Raw genomic sequence first — 20,102 nt, 5'->3', positions numbered from 1 at the left:
CCTGAGCGCGGCTCCTCTCACCGAGCCCTGCAGGAAGGTCTGGGGGGGAATCAGAGAAAATCCACCCAGAAAGGGACCCAAGTGTGAGAGAGGTGACCAAATCCAGCAGATAAACCCCAAATTTCCAAGGACCCGAAGTTGTAGGACCATTCCTTTTGTCCTTCAGAGCAGCAGCTGTCGGCCAGGAGCGGCTGCTGCGTGAGGGATGCTCGGGGCAGCAGCATCCAGAAAATCTTTGAGTGCTCCCTGCTCCCTGTTCCCTGCTCCCTGCTCCCTGCTCCCTGCTCCCTGCTCCCTGCTCCCTGCTCCCTGCTCCCTGCTCCCTGCTCCCTGCTCCCTGTTCCCTGCTCCCTGTTCCCTGCTCCCAGTTCCCTGCTCCCTGCTCCCTGCTCCCTGCTCCCAGTTCCCTGCTCCCAGTTCCCTGCTCCCAGTTCCCTGCTCCCTGCTCCCTGCTCCCTGCTCCCTGCTCCCTGTTCCCTGCTCCCTGCTCCCTGCTCCCTGCTCCCTGCTCCCTGCTCCCTGCTCCCTGCTCCCTGCTCCCTGTTCCCTGCTCCCTGTTCCCTGCTCCCAGTTCCCTGCTCCCTGCTCCCTGCTCCCTGCTCCCTGCTCCCTGCTCCCTGCTCCCTGCTCCCAGTTCCCTGCTCCCTGCTCCCTGTTCCCTGCTCCCTGTTCCCTGCTCCCAGTTCCCTGCTCCCAGTTCCCTGCTCCCAGTTCCCTGCTCCCTGCTCCCTGCTCCCTGCTCCCTGCTCCCTGCTCCCTGCTCCCTGCTCCCAGTTCCCTGCTCCCTGCTCCCTGTTCCCTGCTCCCTGTTCCCTGCTCCCAGTTCCCTGCTCCCAGTTCCCTGCTCCCAGTTCCCTGCTCCCTGCTCCCTGCTCCCTGCTCCCTGCTCCCTGTTCCCTGCTCCCTGTTCCCTGCTCCCTGTTCCCTGCTCCCTGTTCCCTGCTCCCCAAGCTGCTGATCCTGCTCCTCCAGAGCTGGGAGCTTTTGCTGCTGAAGGTTGTTGCTGAGTGCTCTCTGTGCAAAAACCCCTGCAGCCTGGCTTTTTGCTTTTTTTTTTTTTTTTTTTCACCCGCAGGGTCCTTTTGAGATGTCTTCATTGTGAGGGATTAGATAACTCTGATATTTAATTTTTAATTTATTATATCTTAATCCATCAAAATAAATGCTGGGTTTGTCCTGCAATTGATTTCTCTTATTGGTATTTTTAGAAATTGGCAACTCTCTAGACTTGGGGCTGGGAGAAGGGATAATTAATTGGGATGTGTTTCCTCAGCTTAATGAAGCAGCAAAGAAATAAATTTACTTTTGTCAAAATCCAGAGGGTTAGGAAAACTCCCCACCAGGCTGGTTGCTGTATGTTGCCTGTGTGTGTTTCCTGTACCTGGTTTTAAACAGCAAAAGAAACACACATGAGCTTTCATGTTTGCAGAATCTTGGCTTTTCTTGAGTTTGGGTTTTGTTTTTTTGTTTTTTTTTTTTTTTTTAACTGGAGAATTAATATTTCAAGGTGTACACATTTCACAAAGAATTCTGCCCTCTAAGGGAATATAGTTACAGGGATGTGAAGTTAAAAGGCTCTACTGTGTAGCCTTGCTGGATATTGGAGTTTATTGAACTGCTCTGGCCAAAAATTCATCTTTTCTTCTCTCTGCTGTGCTGGTTTCTGGCCCAGGGCAGGGGAGGCAGAACCATCAGCTCCAGTTTGGCTCAGATCAAGCTGCCACCAGACTGGATCCTGGGATCCTGATACTCTTCTTGTTCTGTCACATTTGTTGTTTTGAAGGGGGGGAAAAAACCAACCAAACAAACCACCAAACTTCTTTTGCTTGTTTCATTCAGACTTTATACATGAACACAGCAAAAGCACCCAAGGCAATTCTGGATGCTGCCTCTAGGAGTTTAAAAAAGATTTATTTTGTTCTGCTGTCCTAAATTTTTTATCTTGCAACAGGTTTTGCCAAACCTTCACACTTTATGTTTAATACTCAGGAATGTTGAAAAATCCAGGGATTATCCTGGTCTTTGACACCAGTTTGTGCAACCAAAGGACAAAGTAAGCAGAGATGAGAGTTCAGGTTTTTTATTGTGTGTTTGCTCCTGATTTCCTGCTTGTCCCTCCCTGCTCCAATTGTCTCATGCCACGGGGCAGCTTTTAAAAATAATTTTAGAATTAAAGGTCCTCTTGAAAAGAAAGCTTCTCTTGCAGCAGAGCTCTAGGAATGAAAAATTAATGAAAAATTCATCAGAAGTTAAGGAAGATCTGTAAAATACCTGGGAGATCTGGCAGAGGTGCCCCAAGGCTGGGCCATGGGGACTGAAATTCCAGAGCTCTTGGAGACACCAGTGAAGGTGCAGCAGAAGGCTCTGGCTGCTTTTCCAAAGTGGGATCTTTAATTTAATTGATCCTGAGGCTGGGAGGAGGTAGCAGCTATTCTTGGAAGGCTGAGGGAGGCTGTTTGGCCATCAGCTAGAAGGGCATCTTCCAGTGAGGAGGGATGAGAAGATTCAGAAATAACCATTCATTACAAGTATTTTATTCATGTAGAAGATTAGTTGTGAGCATTAATTGCAGGGGAAATGTGGAGGCTCAGCATTATAAAGATCATTTGCAGCAAGGAGAGCCTGGTGGTTGGTGCTGAGTCGGAAAGATTTTTCTTACGTTTTAAATAAATGCCTCTTCCCCTGATTTAATAATTGTAAGTAATGTCAGAGACCAAATCTCTATTTTTAAGTAGGAAACTAATTCAATTTAACTCTGTAGCAGTGGGTAGCAATTCTGTAGTTGGGTTGGAACTGTCCTCACCCCGTCAGGACTGAAAATGAGGATGTGAATGAAGGTGACAGGTTCACAACTGGGTTTCTGCTGAGGCTTCTGCATTCTCCCAGCTTCATGTACTTGGTTTTAAGAATCCTTATTTTTAAATTTGGACGTGTATTTTCCAGGCAGATGCTTAATAAATATTTAAAAGCAGTTGGACGTGACAGTGTGGGCTAATCCTGCTCTTGTTTAAATCATTGCTGGGGTAAAGCAAAGGCTGAATGTTGATCCCAGATGAGAGGTTTTGGGGCTGTTGTGGTGTCTCCCTGGGCATGATGCTGAGGTGTCTGTTTGTCACCCTGCAGAGAAGGTGTAGAGATATTTAATAGAAATATTTTATCTGGTGAAGCTTATTTTGTGGTGAATGAGTTAATTGGGTTTTTTTTGGTCTTCTGTTCCATTTGAACTGAGGAGGATGTAATCTACTGGGCACTGAGTGGTGTTAGGGTTTGAGACCAGTGGTGTGGCCATGGGACAGACAGGATGCCATAGACCTTAGATATTTCCTTCATTTCCTCTGCAGGTTACTGCACAGGTGCAATGCACTTGAAATGTAAAAAAATAAAAAAGGGTAGTGGGGAAGCAATGCTGCTGTACAGTCCTCCTTGGCCTGATTGAGCACTGGCCCCAGAGTTGCTTTTTTGTTTGGAATGTATGGCACCAGACAAGGAGTTCCTGGCTGTAGTTTCTGTAGTTTTATTTCTTTCTTCTCAACAACATCTGTGCTTCCAACCTCTTGGCTGTAGAATCTGGTGTCTCTCAAATGGCACACATTGATTCACATATTACTGTGGATTCTTCCATGAATTTACCTTTGAAATATATTTTTCTTTCTTTTTAGGTGATGAACTCAGTGCTTAAGACCATTCTAGACCTGACTTACCCAATAACCTCTATGTTCTCTGGAGCAGCCTTTAACAAGAGCATCAACAACATCTTCAAAGATAAGCAGATAGAGGTGGGTTGCTTGTTCACTCCATGGACAGTAAATGATGTCAATGTGCTTGGGTTCAGCAGAAATAACTTTCTTCATGCTGAGCTGAGAGATGGGGCTCTGAGGTGCCTGAAAGCATCTCTTGTATTTGTAAATGATGTGACAGGAATACAGGAAGGAGGCAATTTTTTAATTTTGGTGGATTTAAGGAACCAAAGGAGTAGATTTTTTGTAGGTTCTTCTGTTTGACCAAGGGAACCAGTTGTGTGAGAGAAGCTGAAATGGTGTCACTGAAGCAGAATTGCTGAGGCTGTGATTATCTTCTCTGCAGCTCAGGTCTATGGGACCCTTAGGGCACAAAAGGAGAAGGTCTTGGAGAGGGTAGCAATGGATTGGGCTTTATTTTACTTTCTTTTTAAAGCTTAAGTGAGTTTTTTATGAGCGGTCTACAGAAAACTGCAATAACCTCCCAGTATATTGTTTCTTGGTTTGCTCTTGGTGACTTCTGTAATTGCTGAGTGTTTTGTGGTCCTTCTGAGGTGGTGGCCACGGTCAGAATTCCAAATATCCTCCCTTCCTCACCAGCAGCAATTTTTAAGGCACGTGGTTGTCTTTCTAGCTCACCAAGCTTAGGCAGTGTTTGGGTAATCATGCAATCTTAACCTCATCTGCAGTTTTAACCAACTCATTCCTGTGTTTGGAATCCTTGTGATGAAAGATTAATCCTACAAAAAATAATGCTACACATCCTTTAAATATGTTTATTAAAAGTAGTCTAAAACATTCCCAACTCCAGCAATAAACCACCTGGGGGTCTCTAGTTAAGAGTTATCCCCAGATCCCCCCATTTCACCTGGAAGAACAACAGATATCCCAAGGTGAACTCCTGGTTCCAGTGATGGGGTTTCTGGGCTGTCCTTTGGAACAGTATTTCTTGCTATTGAAAAGAAGAAAAGAAGGATTTGTGTCTGCCTTGGTTCTTCATTAAATTTTGCATTAGGAACAAGTTTATGAACTGAAACACAAGGCTGATGGATTTTCCTCCAGCCATGCAGGTGTCTGTGTCAGGCATGGGTTTTAGTTTAAGTGCCAGGTTACAGATTTAGTGATTTAGTAAAACTGGGACCTCCTGTGTTGCAGGATCTGTGGATTCCTTACTTCACCATCACAACAGACATCACAGCCTCAGCCATGAGGGTCCACACAGATGGTGAGTGTGCTGGTGGTAAATAATGATGTGAGACTTTGTGCCACCCCTTGTTCCTGGGATTTTCCTTGCTGTTAGATTTGTTTTGCCTTTCATTTCTCCCTCCTCTGTTATTTGCTGAGCACCAAACTGTGGTGGAACACAGATAACAAGGGCCAGAGCTGTTGGGAAGAAATAAAATGAGATGTTGTTATATTCACAGAGAAAAAATGAGCCCATTGGCACCATTCTGTTTCCTTAAAACATCCTGTGAAGTGCAGGTGTTGCAGCCATAAATCAGAGCTAATGCAACCAAAACATTTTACGATTCCAGTTCCTCCTAAATGAACCTTTTTTAAAAAGAAAGACACTCCAGTGCCTGAAGCCTGGGTTAGGTTTGTGTTTGTGCCCAGTCCTCTTTGGTTTTCTGGTGGAAAACTGTGATGGATTTTAGTGACTGGGCAGAGGTGACAGGACTGAGCTCTCTGCTCTGCTGCCAGGAGGTGCTGGCAGCCCCTTGGGACCCTTTGGGACCCCTTGGGACCCTTTCCTCAGATTTTGTCTCTTTGGGGTAAGGGTCCAGTGACTCAAAATGCAGAAGCCTTTGCTGCCACATCTCTGATGTTTTGCCTTTGGATCTGGAAGAGGTGAGGTCCCCCTGCCCCCCATCCCTGTGCTACAGAACCCTGACACAAAACTGGACTTGGCTGACCAAGGACAACCAAGAAAATTAAAACAAGCAGAGAAAGGATTAACCTTTCTTTGAGGTTTTGTGTTCCTGTTCTACAGCAGGTTAAGTCAGTTGAGGTCAGGAAACCATCCAGCTGCTGGGGGAGTTTAATAAGAGGATAGAAACAGCTGGAGGATGGGTATGGACATCTCCAGAACTCACTGCAAGGAGAGGAAGGAAGCTCCCAGGTGATGGAGTTGCCCATCCTGGTTCCACCTGTAACACATTTTTCTTGGGTGAATGTTCCAACTCAACTGAAACTATTAATAGTAAACCCCAAATCTGTCAGGATTGACCTGTGCTGAGCAGTAGGAGTGTTGAGCTTATAATTAGAAACAGAGCTGCTCTGTATTTAAAAAAGAAAATATATATAAAAAAATCAATTCCCAGTCTGCTGGAGAGAATTGCTGTTTGAGGAACCAAGGAGTGAGTTAATTAGTGAGAAGGGAGCTAACACTGCAAGGGTGATTTTTGATCTTTTAAAGACTCCCTTCTCAGAGGAGCCTCCCTGGCAGGGCAGTGTCTGCCAATGCTGAGAGACAACTCAGTAAATAGGAGCCTGAAGCAGAATTGGACTGGAAATGTTTCCAATCGATTTCTACTTGATTTAAATTAATGTTTCTAACAGCTGTAAAGATTGCAACCTTCTGCCTTGCTGCAATAACAGAAATGTCTGAGATAAGATCAACACAAACACTGGTTTTCCAAGTGAAGATTCCTGTTTTTTCCAGAGCAGGGACAACAGGACTTCAGGGCTCCTCCAGGATGTGTATTTCATGTTCAGCTCCTGCTCAAAGTCTGGGTGTTGTGGATCTCTGTGCAGCACAATAGCTCTGACTCTGCTTCAGTCTGGTTATTGTTCCTCTTCCCTTTGCCTTTGCCTTTCCTGATCAGTGTGAGCTCAGCAAAGCACTAAAGATGATCCCCACAGTCAGGCATCTGCTGAAATTTCCTTGAAGGCAATAAATATGAGGCATGGCCTTGAAACTCTGCTTTCTAATGCCTGATAGTATGTCTGAATAACCTTTTTTTTTTTTTTTCCCTGGCCAGGATTATGGTATAGAAAGTAATAAACTGCTTTAATAACTTTCCATCATCCTCAGGAGAGCCTCTATCTCCTGATTATTTTAATGAGTGCAAAAGCCTTCCCTAGCTCCTGGGCAGTAATTACCAGTGGTGCTGTTCCCTCCTCTCATTCCTGCAGGCTCTCTCTGGAGATATGTCCGGGCCAGCATGTCCCTGTCTGGGTACATGCCACCTCTCTGTGACCCCAAGGATGGGCATCTCCTGATGGATGGAGGGTACATCAACAACCTTCCTGGTAGGTGCACAGATCTGCTGGGGAAGATGGAGCAGAACAAAACCCATCAGTCAGCCTGTAAAACCTCACCCTTTCTCCCTCAAAAAAAAAAAAAAGAGAAAATGCTGCAGACACCTTTAATCTCATGATAGCTGTGAGTCACTTTTCTCAGTTTCCAAGGTGTTTGCTTTACCATGGCTTTATTAAGATGATTTTTTTGTTATGAAGTATTTCCTCATAGACATATTCTGAACATCTAATTCCAATCTCATTTTGGGTTTATTTCAATGCTCACAGAAAGGGAGGAGCAGAAGTTAAACTGCAAACATACAGTGTACCTTGAAGTTTCTTTTTCAAAAAGCGTGAGTTGAATCAGGAATAATTCTGAGAAAGCAACAGCATCAACTCTGTTGTTCAGACTGGTGTCACCCAGAGCCTCAGCTGGCAGCCCCTTGTGCCTTGGTTTAGCTCCAAGCTCTTGGCAAAGGTGGCATCACACGTTCAAAAGAGTGATGGGGAGTTTGAGATGTTCTGAGGGCTGAACCCAAAAGGGTCTCAGGTGTAGGAGTTGACTGGTGTGTGTTTGGGATGGGGTTTACGTCAGGGATGTCCTCACAGTCAGGAATTTTTGGAAGTTGGGTGTTCAGGAGGGTGGCCAGGATAGAAAGGTGTGGTGGCATTGGAGTTTGTGGCTATAACTGTACAAAGGAAGGGGAAGGAATCTCAGCTGGGGACTCCACATCCAAGCACCCAAAATCACTTGCATGTTCAAGAAAAAAACAAACAAACAGTATTTTTCCATTGGGGCTGTATTTGCTTAAAAAAAAAACCAAAACAAAATAGAAATGGGAATAACACAAAATAGAGCCCCAAAATCAAATGCTCTTTGCTTGTGTCTGTCAGCAAAAGAGGATGAACTCAAACCAAGGCACCTTTCCCACCTGCTCATACTGGGGAGGGCAAAGCAGCAAATGTGGGTGAGACTGGGTGGGAAAGACACAAGAGCCTGAACAGACCCAGGAATGCAAACTCAAGTTACAGAAAAGATCTGATTTAAATAAGTGTCTAAATTAAGCTTGTAAACTGGCTCTTCAGAGCTGTGGTTTTCCTACGCAATAACTATTCTGGCAACTGCAACTATCCTGGACTCTGGGGGTGTGGAAGAAATAGAAATTGATTGTGTGAGGTATATGTCCTTTTTTTCCTCTCTCTTGGCACTTGCCTGCATCTTCCCTCCATCCAAAAGTCCTTTTGATGACCTTCAAGTGTTGCCTCGTTTCTCTCCCACTTCCAAACAGGAATCTTTCTCTTGGATCCTGAAGCTTTCCATGGACTCAGATCCTCCCCTCCTCTCCTTGTTCCTGGGTCTGCTCCTTTCCTTAACCTGCAGGGCTGCCCCTGCACCACTGCCTCCTCTTTAAGGCCAGTGGTTCTCTCTAGAGATCCCCAGAGCTTTTCTTCTCCTGAGTAAAGCTTGAGGAGACAGAATTAACAAGGGTGTAATTTGCTCTTTCCTGTTACACCTAACGTGGTGTGAGTGTGGACCTGAGCTGTGTGTGTGTCCCACCTCCCCTCCCCTGCTCCTGCCCTACATTTGGTGACACTGTGACCTCAGGATGAGTCAGGTCATCCTGCCAGTCTGATCTGGGGACAATGTCCCCCAGGGGTGATGTTCACCCAGAGCTCACCCAGAGGGGGTTCACCTGGAGCCAGCAAGCAGCACCCCAGGGGCTGTGACCATGGAGCAGGGGGGTGGGAGCCTCCCTGGGGGAATGTTCTGGGGGCAGATTGGTTGCAAAGGGTTCTGCTGAGGCTTTTCAGAGAACTCCTGGGAGCAGCAGCAGTGCTGGTTCTGAGTCCAGCTTCTCTCCCCCCAGCTGATGTGGCCAAGTCCATGGGTGCCAAGGTGGTGATTGCCATCGACGTGGGGAGCCGGGACGAGACCGACCTCACCAACTATGGGGACTGCTTGTCTGGCTGGTGGCTGCTCTGGAAGAAGTGGAATCCACTGGCTGAAAAAGTCAAGGTATTGCATACCAAATGGCAGCAGGCTCCCTGCACAGAGCTGCAGGCTGCTCCTTGTTTGTTCAGGGTGCAGCACATCTCCTTTCTTTGGTTTGAGCTCCTGCTTATGGAAAAAGCAAACTGGGAACCCCTTTTTCCCAAAGGAAAGGCACGGAACTGGGAGAGGGCAGAGCCCCAGTCTGGGAAGAGAGTGGTAGAATTGTTAGAGCAATGAAACCTTTTCTAAGAGGTGCAATAAGGTTTAATAATGTCAGAGTTTACAAACTTTACCAGTTGAAAGCAATTCAGTGTTTCTGTCCTGAATGTCTCTGAGCTGTTAATTTAGGGTGATTTCAGCACCAGGCAGTAATTAACATGATTGCTATTGATAAACACTGGGCTGCAGAGTATGATTATTTTTTTTCTTGTTGCATGCAGTCAGGCCAGCTTTGCTACTTACTCTTCATTTCCTAAATTATCTGGCTCTGCAGCTGTCCCCCAAGTGAATGCTGGTTTTAATTCCCCCCTTCCAACTACAATTAGCACATTGACCTGTTGGAACTGGAAGCAAAATACTTGTTTGTGCTTCCCAAAGTTAGGGAAAATACTACAAGCTGTGCATACTGCTTTGTAATCCAAAGTTTTTCCTCTGTAACAACTCCATTCCCTGGAAAGGTTTGGTCTCTCTGAGCCTTTTGGAGTTGGTGCCTGGGCAGAAGGGTCCTGCTCCCATGTAGTGGTTTGGTGAGGAAAATGGAAAACTCCATCTCTTCTCAGTAGAGCCCAGTGAACTCGTACAGCTGCCCAGCCAAGAGCAGGCATGGGAAAACCTGAAAATGTTTTTTGTACTGGGGGTGGTGAAACCAGAGAGGTTGCAGAGTGTCTGTCTGGGGAGAAACTCAGGATTCTGCTGGACATGGTCTTAGACAGCCAAGCCCAGGTGATCCTGGCTGTGCCAGCAGGGCTGGACTGGGAAAAACTGAAAGGTCCCTCCCAACCTCAACCATTTTGTGAAATCTCTGCCCTGGTCCTGTAGAGCTCATCATTGATTTCTGTCTTACCCCAAGAGGTCCCTTCCAACTTCAACTACTCTGTGAAATCTCTGCCCTGGTCCTGCAGAGCTCATCACTGGTTCCTGTCTCAGGCTGGGTCAGGTTCCCCTCTCAGCACAGATCTCTCTGTCTTAAGGCTCCAATGTATCCTGGTGTGAGAGCCTCAGCTCAACCTTGACCTGTAGGGATAGGTTTGAAATCAGTTCCCTTTCTGCTGAGGATTGTGGAGACTCCTCAGCTCTGTCCCCTCTGCCTGGGAAACAGAGGTGCTGATGCCCAAGGCTTCAGCAAGCTTCCCCCTGCTCTTGGAGAAATAACAAAAAAATCGATAGATAACTCGCTTTTCCTCCTTTTTGAACCCGGGGTGTGTTTCATGCTGAAATGAAATTTCTGAATTCCTGGTGGTTGTTGTGCCTGGCAGGTGCTGAACATGGCAGAGATCCAGACCCGGCTGGCGTACGTGTGCTGCGTGCGGCAGCTGGAGATGGTGAAGAGCAGCGACTACTGCGAGTACATCCGGCCCCCCATTGACCGCTACAGGACCCTGGATTTTGGGAAATTCGATGAAATCTGTGTAAGTGCCTCCTGGGGAAGGCAGTTCCCTTCCTCCCCCCACCCCAATCTTGCTGTTTCCCAGAGCTCTGCAGGCTCGTGGTGCTGGAGCTGTTGGGAGTCCGAGGAGTGGGGAGGCAGGGAGTGAATAATTGGCAGTAAATGATGCTGTGGGATGATAGCAGGGCTGGGAGATTGGATTAAGAGCAGAAATCAAGTTAGTAATCTTGTTTCTGTAATGACCTGTGAACGGATCAGTTGCCCTGTTTCATGACAATTCTTGTTCAGCTGCTTGGTGAAAGCCCTTGGGAGGCTGAGCTGCTTGGGGCACTTGGGGTTTGTCAGGAGGTGCCATTCCTCTCCATTCTGCAGCTTGTTGTCACATGAAGGATTTGAAGAAATCTGTAGGGGAGGCTGGGAATCACTGAAATGGAGGGCAGCGTGCTGGAGTCTCTGGCTCAGTTAACGTTTCAACACCTCTATTAATAAAATGCATCATCCAGAATTCCTCTGCACCTGATAGAGTATCAGGGAATGGCACCAGTGTCACTGGAAGGATGTTGTAAAAAGGGTGGAACCAGGGTACAGGTCTCTGGGGTTTCATTTTGTTTACATGTGAGAAGCCAACATGGGAAGAGCTGGCTCCAGATGTGGGAATTGTGTTAGTGACATCATTCAGCATTCCCAGGAAAACTCTCTCAGCCCAGGCTGAGGTAATGATGGCACTGCTGGGTCTTTGCCTCTTGTCAAGGATGTTATTTCACTGTCTCTCCATTCTTTGTTTGCTTCAGCCATGCAAGCATCTTCCATCTTCAGGTGTTTCTGCCCAGATGTGCTCTTCTTCTAGGCTGGAAAAAAAAAACCAAACAAAACCCACAAGCAGTGGGTAATTTGATCTCCTTTATAGATACAGTGAGAACCTCCAATACTCCTTAGGCTGCAGGCTGATTTCTCTGATACTGCCTTATAAATACAAACCAAAGCCAGAAATACCAGTGAGCCCTAGAGACTGGCATGTGAGGGAGTCCTTAGGAGAGCAGCTCTTCCAGACCACCAGCTGGGTGGTGGTTTATACCCTGGGATAAATATTTTCTCAAGGATATTTGGTGTCTCATAGCTCCTGGGCAAACACTGCTGTCTGCCAAGGGTGGATCTAAGATAATTTCCTTCACTAGATGGAGTGCCCTGGTCACTTTGAAAACCTTGATGAGGGGTCTGGGAGTTCATCACAGGAACAGAGAGTGAGCTGTCAAGTCATTGTGCTGTCTCTGTCTAATTTGATGTCATTAAAGAGATTTAAAGATGACTGAGATTTTTTCTCAGTGGAACAGAACTCAAGCAAAGTGGTTCCTCAAGGTATTGCTGTTCTTGGCAGGAGATGCTGCAGGTGTGGAGGGGCAGCACCCACCTGGACTTCCCCTCTTTGCAGTGTAGATAAATAACTTTTTTCCACAGGGAAATTTTAAATCATGCTGACCCTAAGGGCATCCTAAGGATTCCATCACTGGTAGAGTAGTGATGGAATGACTACTGCTATGAAGTAGTGGGGGTTTGATTTCAGCTGTTACAAAAAATAGAAACAGGCACCATCCATCCCTTCAGCACGTTCAAAAGAACAGAAATCCTCTCTGCTTTTCCAAACCCCTCTCCTGTATCAGCTGAGTGATGAGTTGGCTCTGTGTTGTTTCCCAGAGCTGGGGATCCCTGGCTCAGCCTGACCCAGCCAGCTGCAGAGCTGTCACATCCCTGTTCACATCCCCCCTGAGGAGCTGTGAGAGGTGAATTCCAGCCTGGGTGCCTCTCATGCTTGGAACCTTGGGTCAAAAGGCAGAGGAAAGACAAAACCAGCTCAGCCAGGGCTGCTCCAGCACTCCCAGTGCCCACACAACCTGATGTTTAGTGTGAGAAATGGGATCCAGGCCTCCTGCCACCTGTTGCTCCATCCTCTCAGTTTGATTTTTCAACACCATTTCTGCTGCCTTGTTAGAAAAAAACTTGGAGCAATAGGTTTATTTTCAGTGGTTTCCATGCTGGTGGCACAGTGCTGTGCCAAGTTGCTTTTTGCTTTGAAATGAGAGGAACGTGGAGCTCCTGTGTTTGGGGTTGTCCATGAGCATCCTTTCTGCTCCAGCAAAAACTGATGCTTGCAATCTCAGAGCTGCCTCATTGGCTTCCCTCATTGCAAGAGATTTTTGGACTGGGTGCTTTATGGTAACTTTGCTTTTGGTTTCTTGGCTATTCTTGAGCCAAAAAGAGAGAAGACAAATTCACTGGTGTTGGCTTCTTCCAAGGAAAGAGCCAGCACTGCAAGGGCTTAGACTTCTGCACCTGAGCTTCTCTTTATATGGCATTTTTCTGTGAACAGCCTGCTTGGAGCCTCTGCTGTAAAAATAGTTGTCAGGATGTCAGGTGGTGCTTTTCATTTCATGCTGTGGGGTCAGAAGTCGAGTTAGCATTTGGACTTAAAATAGCACCTTGTTTGCTTAATCATTCCCCTAATTCTTCAGCTGAACACTTTGTGTAGCTGAGGCTGAAAGGTGGCAAAGGGACATCCTGGCTTTGGGGTAGATCCAGAGACTGCCTACTGGTTTGTAAAAGATGTGACACAGTGGGGTTTTTAGCTTTTAATCCCCTTTTTCCCTCTGACTCTTTTTTTTTTTTTTTTTTTTTTTCTTCCAGGAGGTGGGATATCAGCATGGGAAAACAGTGTTTAATGTCTGGTGCAGGAGTGGGGTCCTTGACAAGATGCTGACAGACAGACAAGAAACTTGCAAATCCAAAACTGAGGTAAGTGTTGGGTGTAAATGCCCCGTCCTGCAGGAGCCACAGGAGCAGGCACTGGGCAGGACTGGGCAGGTTTTTACTGGGAAGATGGGCAGGGATGGGAGCTGGGTCTGAGGTGTGGAGCACAACTGCTCCTTCTGCCCCTGGGTTCAGACAGGGTAATGCTGGGGGGTGTTCAGGTGTCCTGAGGAGGAGCCAAGGGAGAGGCAATTGTGTCTCAGGGATGGTTTTATGTCCCATTTCATCCTCTGATTTCTGTATCCCACTGCTAACGAGCTCAAACAGAATAATTGCTGTGACAAATGTTCCTCTTTTAAAGAAGACTTATTTTTAAACTGCACGTTGTATGAGGTACTGTAATTCAGGGTAATATTTCAGCTAAATCATCCTCTTACACCTGTACATCAGGCAGCACATGGAACATTTAACACAACCTACCCAGTTTTCTGGCTTTTCCACTGCCCTGGAGAGCAGGGATCTCAGGGGCTCAGTGCAGACTTTGCCTGTCACTGAATTTCTGCAGAGCTCTTGGTAACGAGGCAGAAAGTGCTGATTGCTGAGGCACCAAGAGCAGGAAAATAATGAGTGCAGGAGAGTGACTGAAGCTCCCAGGTTATGGAGCAGGAACCAGCAGCTCCACTCATTCCCCCAAACCCTCACCAAGGCTCAGGTCCAGGCTCTTCTCCCCAGAACGTAATAGGTCTTCTGCTCTTCTTCTGAAAACTCTCAAATTCAGTAAAAAACAGTTTGTTTTTTTTTGTCTGACTTCTGCTTCAGTAGAATACCAGAATTCTTCTGATTTCCACAGAATAACACAGATTTCAGACTCCCCCTGGGCCACTGGGCTGTTTATCTTTTTCTTTTTTTCCTCAGTCCATTAGAGTCATTTAAGTCCTTTAGCTTTGTTATCTTCCAAGGATAACAGCTGATATTTTTAACTTGGCTTTCATTAGCAAAGGTTTAATACTCAGTGTGTTGTAGTTCTTCAGCTATTTCTGGAGTGTTCAATATCTCAGAGAGCTGAGCACTGTGCTTACCATGTCATCAGCAGCACGGAGTTTTTACTTTAAAACTCCAACTCTTTAATAATTTAGAGACTTTTCCTTTGCTTTCGTCACTCAGTCACTGTTTATCTTGGCTTGAAAAATGCAAATACTGAAGTGACAATCACCAGGAATCTGTGTTCACTGCACAACCCTTGCTCTCCCCAGCACAGAATAAAGCAGCTCTGCTAATTGGATCTCCTCAGGGAAGTTTTGTCTGCTGAAGTCTTATTCATAGGCAAAGCTAAATATAATCTTGCAGACTACAATAGTAACTGTCTTTCTCCTCTAATTTATTTAATAAAGATTGTACCAAAGAGAATTCTTTCCTTCTTGAGAAGAAAAAAAAAGAAATCTCAGCACAAATGTTTTAGGTGAGGTTTCCAATGAACCTGAGACACTTTTTTGCCTCGTGTTACCTGATGGGAGTTTGGTTTCATCCTTAAAAGTAGTGAGAGGAAGTGTTTAAACATGAAATTCCTGTTTGCAAAGCAAACCCCTCCAGACCCCTGGTTTCCCAGGGGTCCCATTCCAGTCTCTGTGCTGAGACTTTGGGGTGCAGCTACCCCAGATCTGTCCCTGAGCAGGGGACACGTAGGATCAGCTGTGTCAGTGACCCCAAGAATACAGATTTTTCTCCTCAAATTGCTGTGTCTGCCTGGGGGCAGCCTGCAGGTCCCCTCACCCAGTCATATGGCACAAAATGAAGGTGTGGATGCTCCTTCTGTGCTGGGGAGCAGCCCCTGGGCTGGGTCAGATGTTCAGAATGAGCCTGGACTGACCCTTCTTGATGGTTCCTTCATGTTCAAACTGAGCTTCAGAGCTTCCCCACTTCTGTACATTTTACAGTGTGTGTCCTAAGCTGCTGCTGTTCCATTTCATACAGATCTTTTCTTTAATTCCCTCTGGGTTTTTCTCCCCACCAGCTATTTGTCCTGGATCTGCACCTTGCTGTAGCCTTGCTAAATTACATCAGGAGTGAGTTAAGGATTAAAGGTCAAGAGAGAGCAATCTGCTACAGCTGTAATGGGCTTCTGCTGTCACCCCCTGGGGCTGTGTGATTCATAGCACTGGGGCTCTGGCCAGAAGAGCAAAGAATTGCTCATAAAACCCCAGTGTTGAGAAACTGCCCTGTCTGGAAGCCTGTGGACAGGGCTGGGTGTTGAGAAGGATGGCAATTCCAGCAGCTCATGACATGTCCCCTGCCAGCTCTTCCCTGTCCCTCTCCCCCAGGGGTTTGTGCTCATTAAAATCTCTGGTTTTAAACCAGGGTGTTCAGGTTTCCATTGGCTGTCCCTGTGCTTGGCCCTCAGGAGGCAGGTTGAGCTGCTCAGGGCATGGCAAAACAGTTCTTAAATGCCAGAGTTGGGCTTTATTGGAGGAGAAACTGGAGCTGGCAGCTTCTCACAGTGGAGAACACTCAACACAGTGTTTGGGTGGGATGAAAAGCTGAGTCCTGGTCCCCTCAGTGCCTGGGCTGCTGCCACATGGAGCATCCTGAGGCATCATCCTGTAGGCTCAGGCTGGACCTCGTGGTGTCTGTCCCAGCTGAGCACTGGGGTTCCTTCTCCTCTCCAGGGAAGTGAAAGCCCAGCCAGTCCCACTTCTAAAGAAGCAGTTCTGGAGAACAGACACATGAAATGACACTGTCTGTCTGACACCAAGCCCAGGCCCTCTGATTCTTGTCTTTGTGGTCGTTTCAGTACTTTGCTGAATCTTTAATAAAGCTTCTTGTTGGGTGGATGGAGAAGGAGCCATTAGGGATTGTCCCAGTGTTTCACTTGGGAATCCCAGCTCTGCCACCAGACCTTTGAGAATTACTGATGAGTGATGGCTTCTGAGGGCTCTGTCATGGAGAATGGGTTTGTCTGGGAGCTTTGTCTGCTCAACATCATTTTTTTCCAATCTTGACTTGTTTGGATTTTTTGTGTGTGTGTTTATTTGTTAACATACTTAAACTCACTGTTGTGTTCCAGAACGTGACCTGTCCCACCACCTCTTTCACTGACCTGGCAGAAATCGTGTCCAGGATTGAGCCCGTGAAAGCTCCCGTGGCAGATGGTGAGTGGGGGATGTTCTGGAGCTTTGGGAAGGGCAGAGCTGGCTCTGGGCTGACTGCTGAGCAGAGCTGGATGGGGTCACCCCAGTGTCCCCCCCAGGTACCTCCTCTGGGAGAGGGTGGGAGCTGAGGGATTCTGCTGTGGGGACTCCCGTGGCTGCTGTGGGTTCCTGGTGGGAGGAATCCCTGCTCCCCTCTGCCTTCTCTGAGTCTCTGTCTCCTGCAGACAGGTTTGGGTTCCCTCCTGCTGGCCCCTGTCCTTCCAGGGGCTTTGCTCTTTGGATCTGGGGCCTCTGGAGACAGGGGGAGCTGATGGAAAGCTTTGACTGAAGGATTTTTTGTTTTTCCCCTGCTGCCACGGGTAGGATCTGAACTGAGTGACTGGCTCCATGGCTTTCCCTGTGTGATGGGAACCACTCCTGAACTAAAGAGGAGAAGGTGATGGCTCCTGCACCTTCACACAAAGCTCCTGGAGCAGTTCCCTGTGTGTCCCTTCACCAAAAGGATCAGAGCTTTGGGGGCCTGAAACCTGGGAGTGTTCCACCAGTGCTCTGCATCAGCAGTCTCTCCCCTCCTCCTGATTTCTTGTTCTGGCAGAGGGAAAGCTAAAGTTAGCAGTGCTCCCATCTGTGACTGTTTGGAGAGATGTCCCTGTGGTAATTTGAAATGCTAATTGCAATCATATGGCCTGTGAAGAAAATATTAATCAAATGTGGCTGAAGCAGCAGTGTGAGCACAAATGAAGGGTTCATGTCTCGTGGTTATTTAAGGCATGGGCACTGCTGAGCTGGAACCAGTGAACTGGGACACATCTTCCTCCCTCGTGGAGTTTCTGATCATTTGTCCCACTTTCTGCTGGGTGAGGCCATGAGTGTCACAAAGGGACACGGAGAGGGGACAGATCTGGGGCCAAGGAGGGACCCTGAGGGGATGGGGAGGTGCCTGAGGCTCCTCAGGGATTCTGAAAGCTGCTGGTTGTGAGATCCCAGAGGAGGGAAGAGGATTGCAGGAGAATCATGCAGGTGGATGCTGTGTCTGGAAATATAAATATAAATATATATATATATATTCATGTTGTGGGTGATCCTGTGCACCAGCTGCAGGGACCTTGCCCACTTCTCAGTGCCTGTAGGACCTTCCTCTGGATGTGGCATCCCTGGGTGCCTTCAGGATGGCATTGCCTTGGCTAAAAAGCTCTCTGGAGCTGTTGGTCTGGGCTGAGGTGGGCTCAGATGGGGGATGGCAGCTCCCTGGCAGCAGCCTCGTGGTTATCAGATGGTTCCTGATCTGTGCTGGTGAAACCTTTGGGTTTGTCTGCTGGTGATGGTGGTGAGATCTCTGACCTGGGTAAGAAAACAGGGTGTTGTTTGGCAGCACTGCCAAAGGGGGTTAAACCTTTTTATTTTGCTCCCTGGAAATCTCTTCCTGAGTAAGATCTCAGACTTCAGGGCTTTCAAACAGCTCTGACCTGACCTGACAGCATCCTGCAAATGTCAGGCTGGGTGGAGAAATTATGCTGATAATTTTTTTCTAAAGAAAATGACCGTGATCATGTTCTGCATGAGTGGAAGAAGGAGAAGGGTCAGGACAAAGGGTGAGACACCCTGGCAGGCAGAGCCTCTGAGGCAGAAGCCTCATGTTTGTTGGGGAGAGAAGGCAGTCGAGCTGCTGCTCCACTTTTGGGCAAGCTGAGAGCAGTGATTGAAACAATTTTTTAAATTAAAGGAAAAAAAAAAAAAAGAAAAGAAGAAAAAAAAAAAAGAAAAAAAAAGGGAGGCTTTTTTCCTCAGGAACTGGTGAGCAGAGGGGGAGCCAAGTGAAGCTCTGCACTGGCCCCAGGGTTCCTGTGCTGCTGGAGAGCAGGTGGGGAGGTGTCTGTAGGAGAGCAGAAGCTCATTTCACAGCTGAGCCACTGCTGTACTTGTGGCTGTTCCTGTTCTGCATCCAAATGCTTCCTCAGTTGGGATTTTCTGTCTCTGTTCAGCTGCAATTGTGTTTTACAGGGTTGTGGCCATGGCCAGGGCAGCAGAGATCTCATCCTCCAAGGGTGGCTCAGCCACATCCCTGCCCATCCCCAATTGTTAAAGGATTTCTGAGGGTCAGAGTCATGCAGGCACTTGGGTGATTTCCCACAGCAGTTTCCTGCCCTGTTTTTCAAAGCATTTCATTTTCAGTGCTTCAGGCTGTCCCCACAACCAGGTCGAGGTGAGGGACCAGGGTGGGATGGCTGAAGGAGATGAAGTCCCAGAGCAGTGGCAGCAGCAGCAGCCACGTGGGAGAGCCCAGTGTTAATTCTGGTGTTAATTTTGGGGTGAAATGCTTGGGTCTGCAGAACAGCTGAAGCAGGAGGCATCCCAAAACCTCTCAGGGGACACAGTTGTTGGGCACAAGGTCACCCCCTGCATCTTTGCTGCATACAAAGTGGTTCCACCAGGCAGCACCAATGCTCCCCAGGTTGTGTGAGAAGGGACACCCTGCTCCTGTTTATTTTTAATTTATATACAGAGCTGTTAAATGCTGAATAGTGCTTGGGAAATGAAGGGGTTTGGTTTGGATGGCAGTCAGTTTTGGTGGAGCTGTAAACTGCAAACTACTGTTTGTGGTGGCTGTTGCTCTTCAAATGAGTTTCCAGTTTCTCTGCTGTGTTTTATCAAAGATCATCAGTTGTGTTTTTAGTGTAAAATAATGAAAATTCTCTGCTTGACAGTAAAAAAAAAAAGAATATTAAAAAAGAAAAAAGACCAAATGTCTTTAATCCTAATGTTCTACCAGTTGGTTGTAGTTATTGTGTTAGAAGAAAATGCTGTGGAACAGACTGTGCTGTTGTCTGCATTGTGGAGCAGATGCTATTGACTGTTCCCAAAAGAAATACTTAATCAAGAGTCCAGTTTAAACATGAGCCATGTTCTTCACCAGTGGGCTGGAAAGCAGGGATTGCAGCTCATGGCACACTCAGATTAACTCGTGACAGAGGTGGAAAAGCTAGGGTAAAAAATAATTAAAAAAACAACAACAAAAAACCCACAAATGCTTTTCTGCTATTTTAATTTCTTACCTTGCATTCTGCTGCCAGAAACTGTGGAAAAGAAAGGTGCCTGCCTGGCACCTGCCCTGTGTGGCTGCCAGGAGCTGTGGGTTTGGGATGGGTGAGGAGCCCCTGCGCTGCTGTGGGTTTGGGATCAGTCCCTGGAGTCATCTCCAGGGCCTGGAATTGACTTTCCTGATCTCTGTCTGGGCTGGGGTGCTGGGGACTTTCTGGCATCTCCTGCTGCCAGTGGGCAGCTCTTCATCTTCCCAAAGTTAATCTGATGGATTGGTGATTGTCCTCTGTGGAGGGCAGTGTAGATGTCACTGTCCCCTGTGGAGCAGAGGTTGTCAGACACAGAACCATCATCCTGCCCCAGGAAGAGCTCAGCCCATGCCTGAAGTCTCTGTTTGCAGGGAATCTGGGACCAAAGTGTCCAGGGGGTTCAGATCAGCAGCTCCCAGGCACATCTGCTGGAGTGTTCCTGGGGTCCTGTCTGGACTGGTGGGAGGGAGACAGGAACTTTCTGAGGAGGATTCACAAGGACATGAGAGCATCTCCCCACTCCAGCATTTGTGTCCCCTCGTGCTGGGCAGCTGGCACCCACCAGGTGAC

At 47.3% G+C, this 20,102-nt stretch overlaps 1 protein-coding gene across 1 annotated transcript in view; it reads left to right on the top strand.

Moving 5' to 3' along the window:
- The window catches only part of PNPLA7 (patatin like domain 7, lysophospholipase), a 90,481-nt gene that overhangs the window by 68,170 nt on the left and 2,209 nt on the right, over positions 1-20,102 (top strand). Inside the window, exons 28-34 of the mRNA XM_071765713.1 lie at positions 3,660-3,776; positions 4,893-4,962; positions 6,873-6,989; positions 8,846-8,994; positions 10,446-10,598; positions 13,256-13,363; positions 16,380-16,464. Coding sequence (XP_071621814.1) covers positions 3,660-3,776; positions 4,893-4,962; positions 6,873-6,989; positions 8,846-8,994; positions 10,446-10,598; positions 13,256-13,363; positions 16,380-16,464 — 799 coding nt within the window. The remainder of the gene's footprint in view (positions 1-3,659; positions 3,777-4,892; positions 4,963-6,872; positions 6,990-8,845; positions 8,995-10,445; positions 10,599-13,255; positions 13,364-16,379; positions 16,465-20,102) is intronic.

The sequence above is a fragment of the Heliangelus exortis genome, chromosome 22 (assembly GCF_036169615.1).
Source record: "Heliangelus exortis chromosome 22, bHelExo1.hap1, whole genome shotgun sequence".
In the NCBI taxonomy this organism is placed as follows: Eukaryota; Metazoa; Chordata; class Aves; order Apodiformes; family Trochilidae; genus Heliangelus; species Heliangelus exortis.
This window is presented reverse-complemented; position numbering and strand designations above follow the sequence as displayed.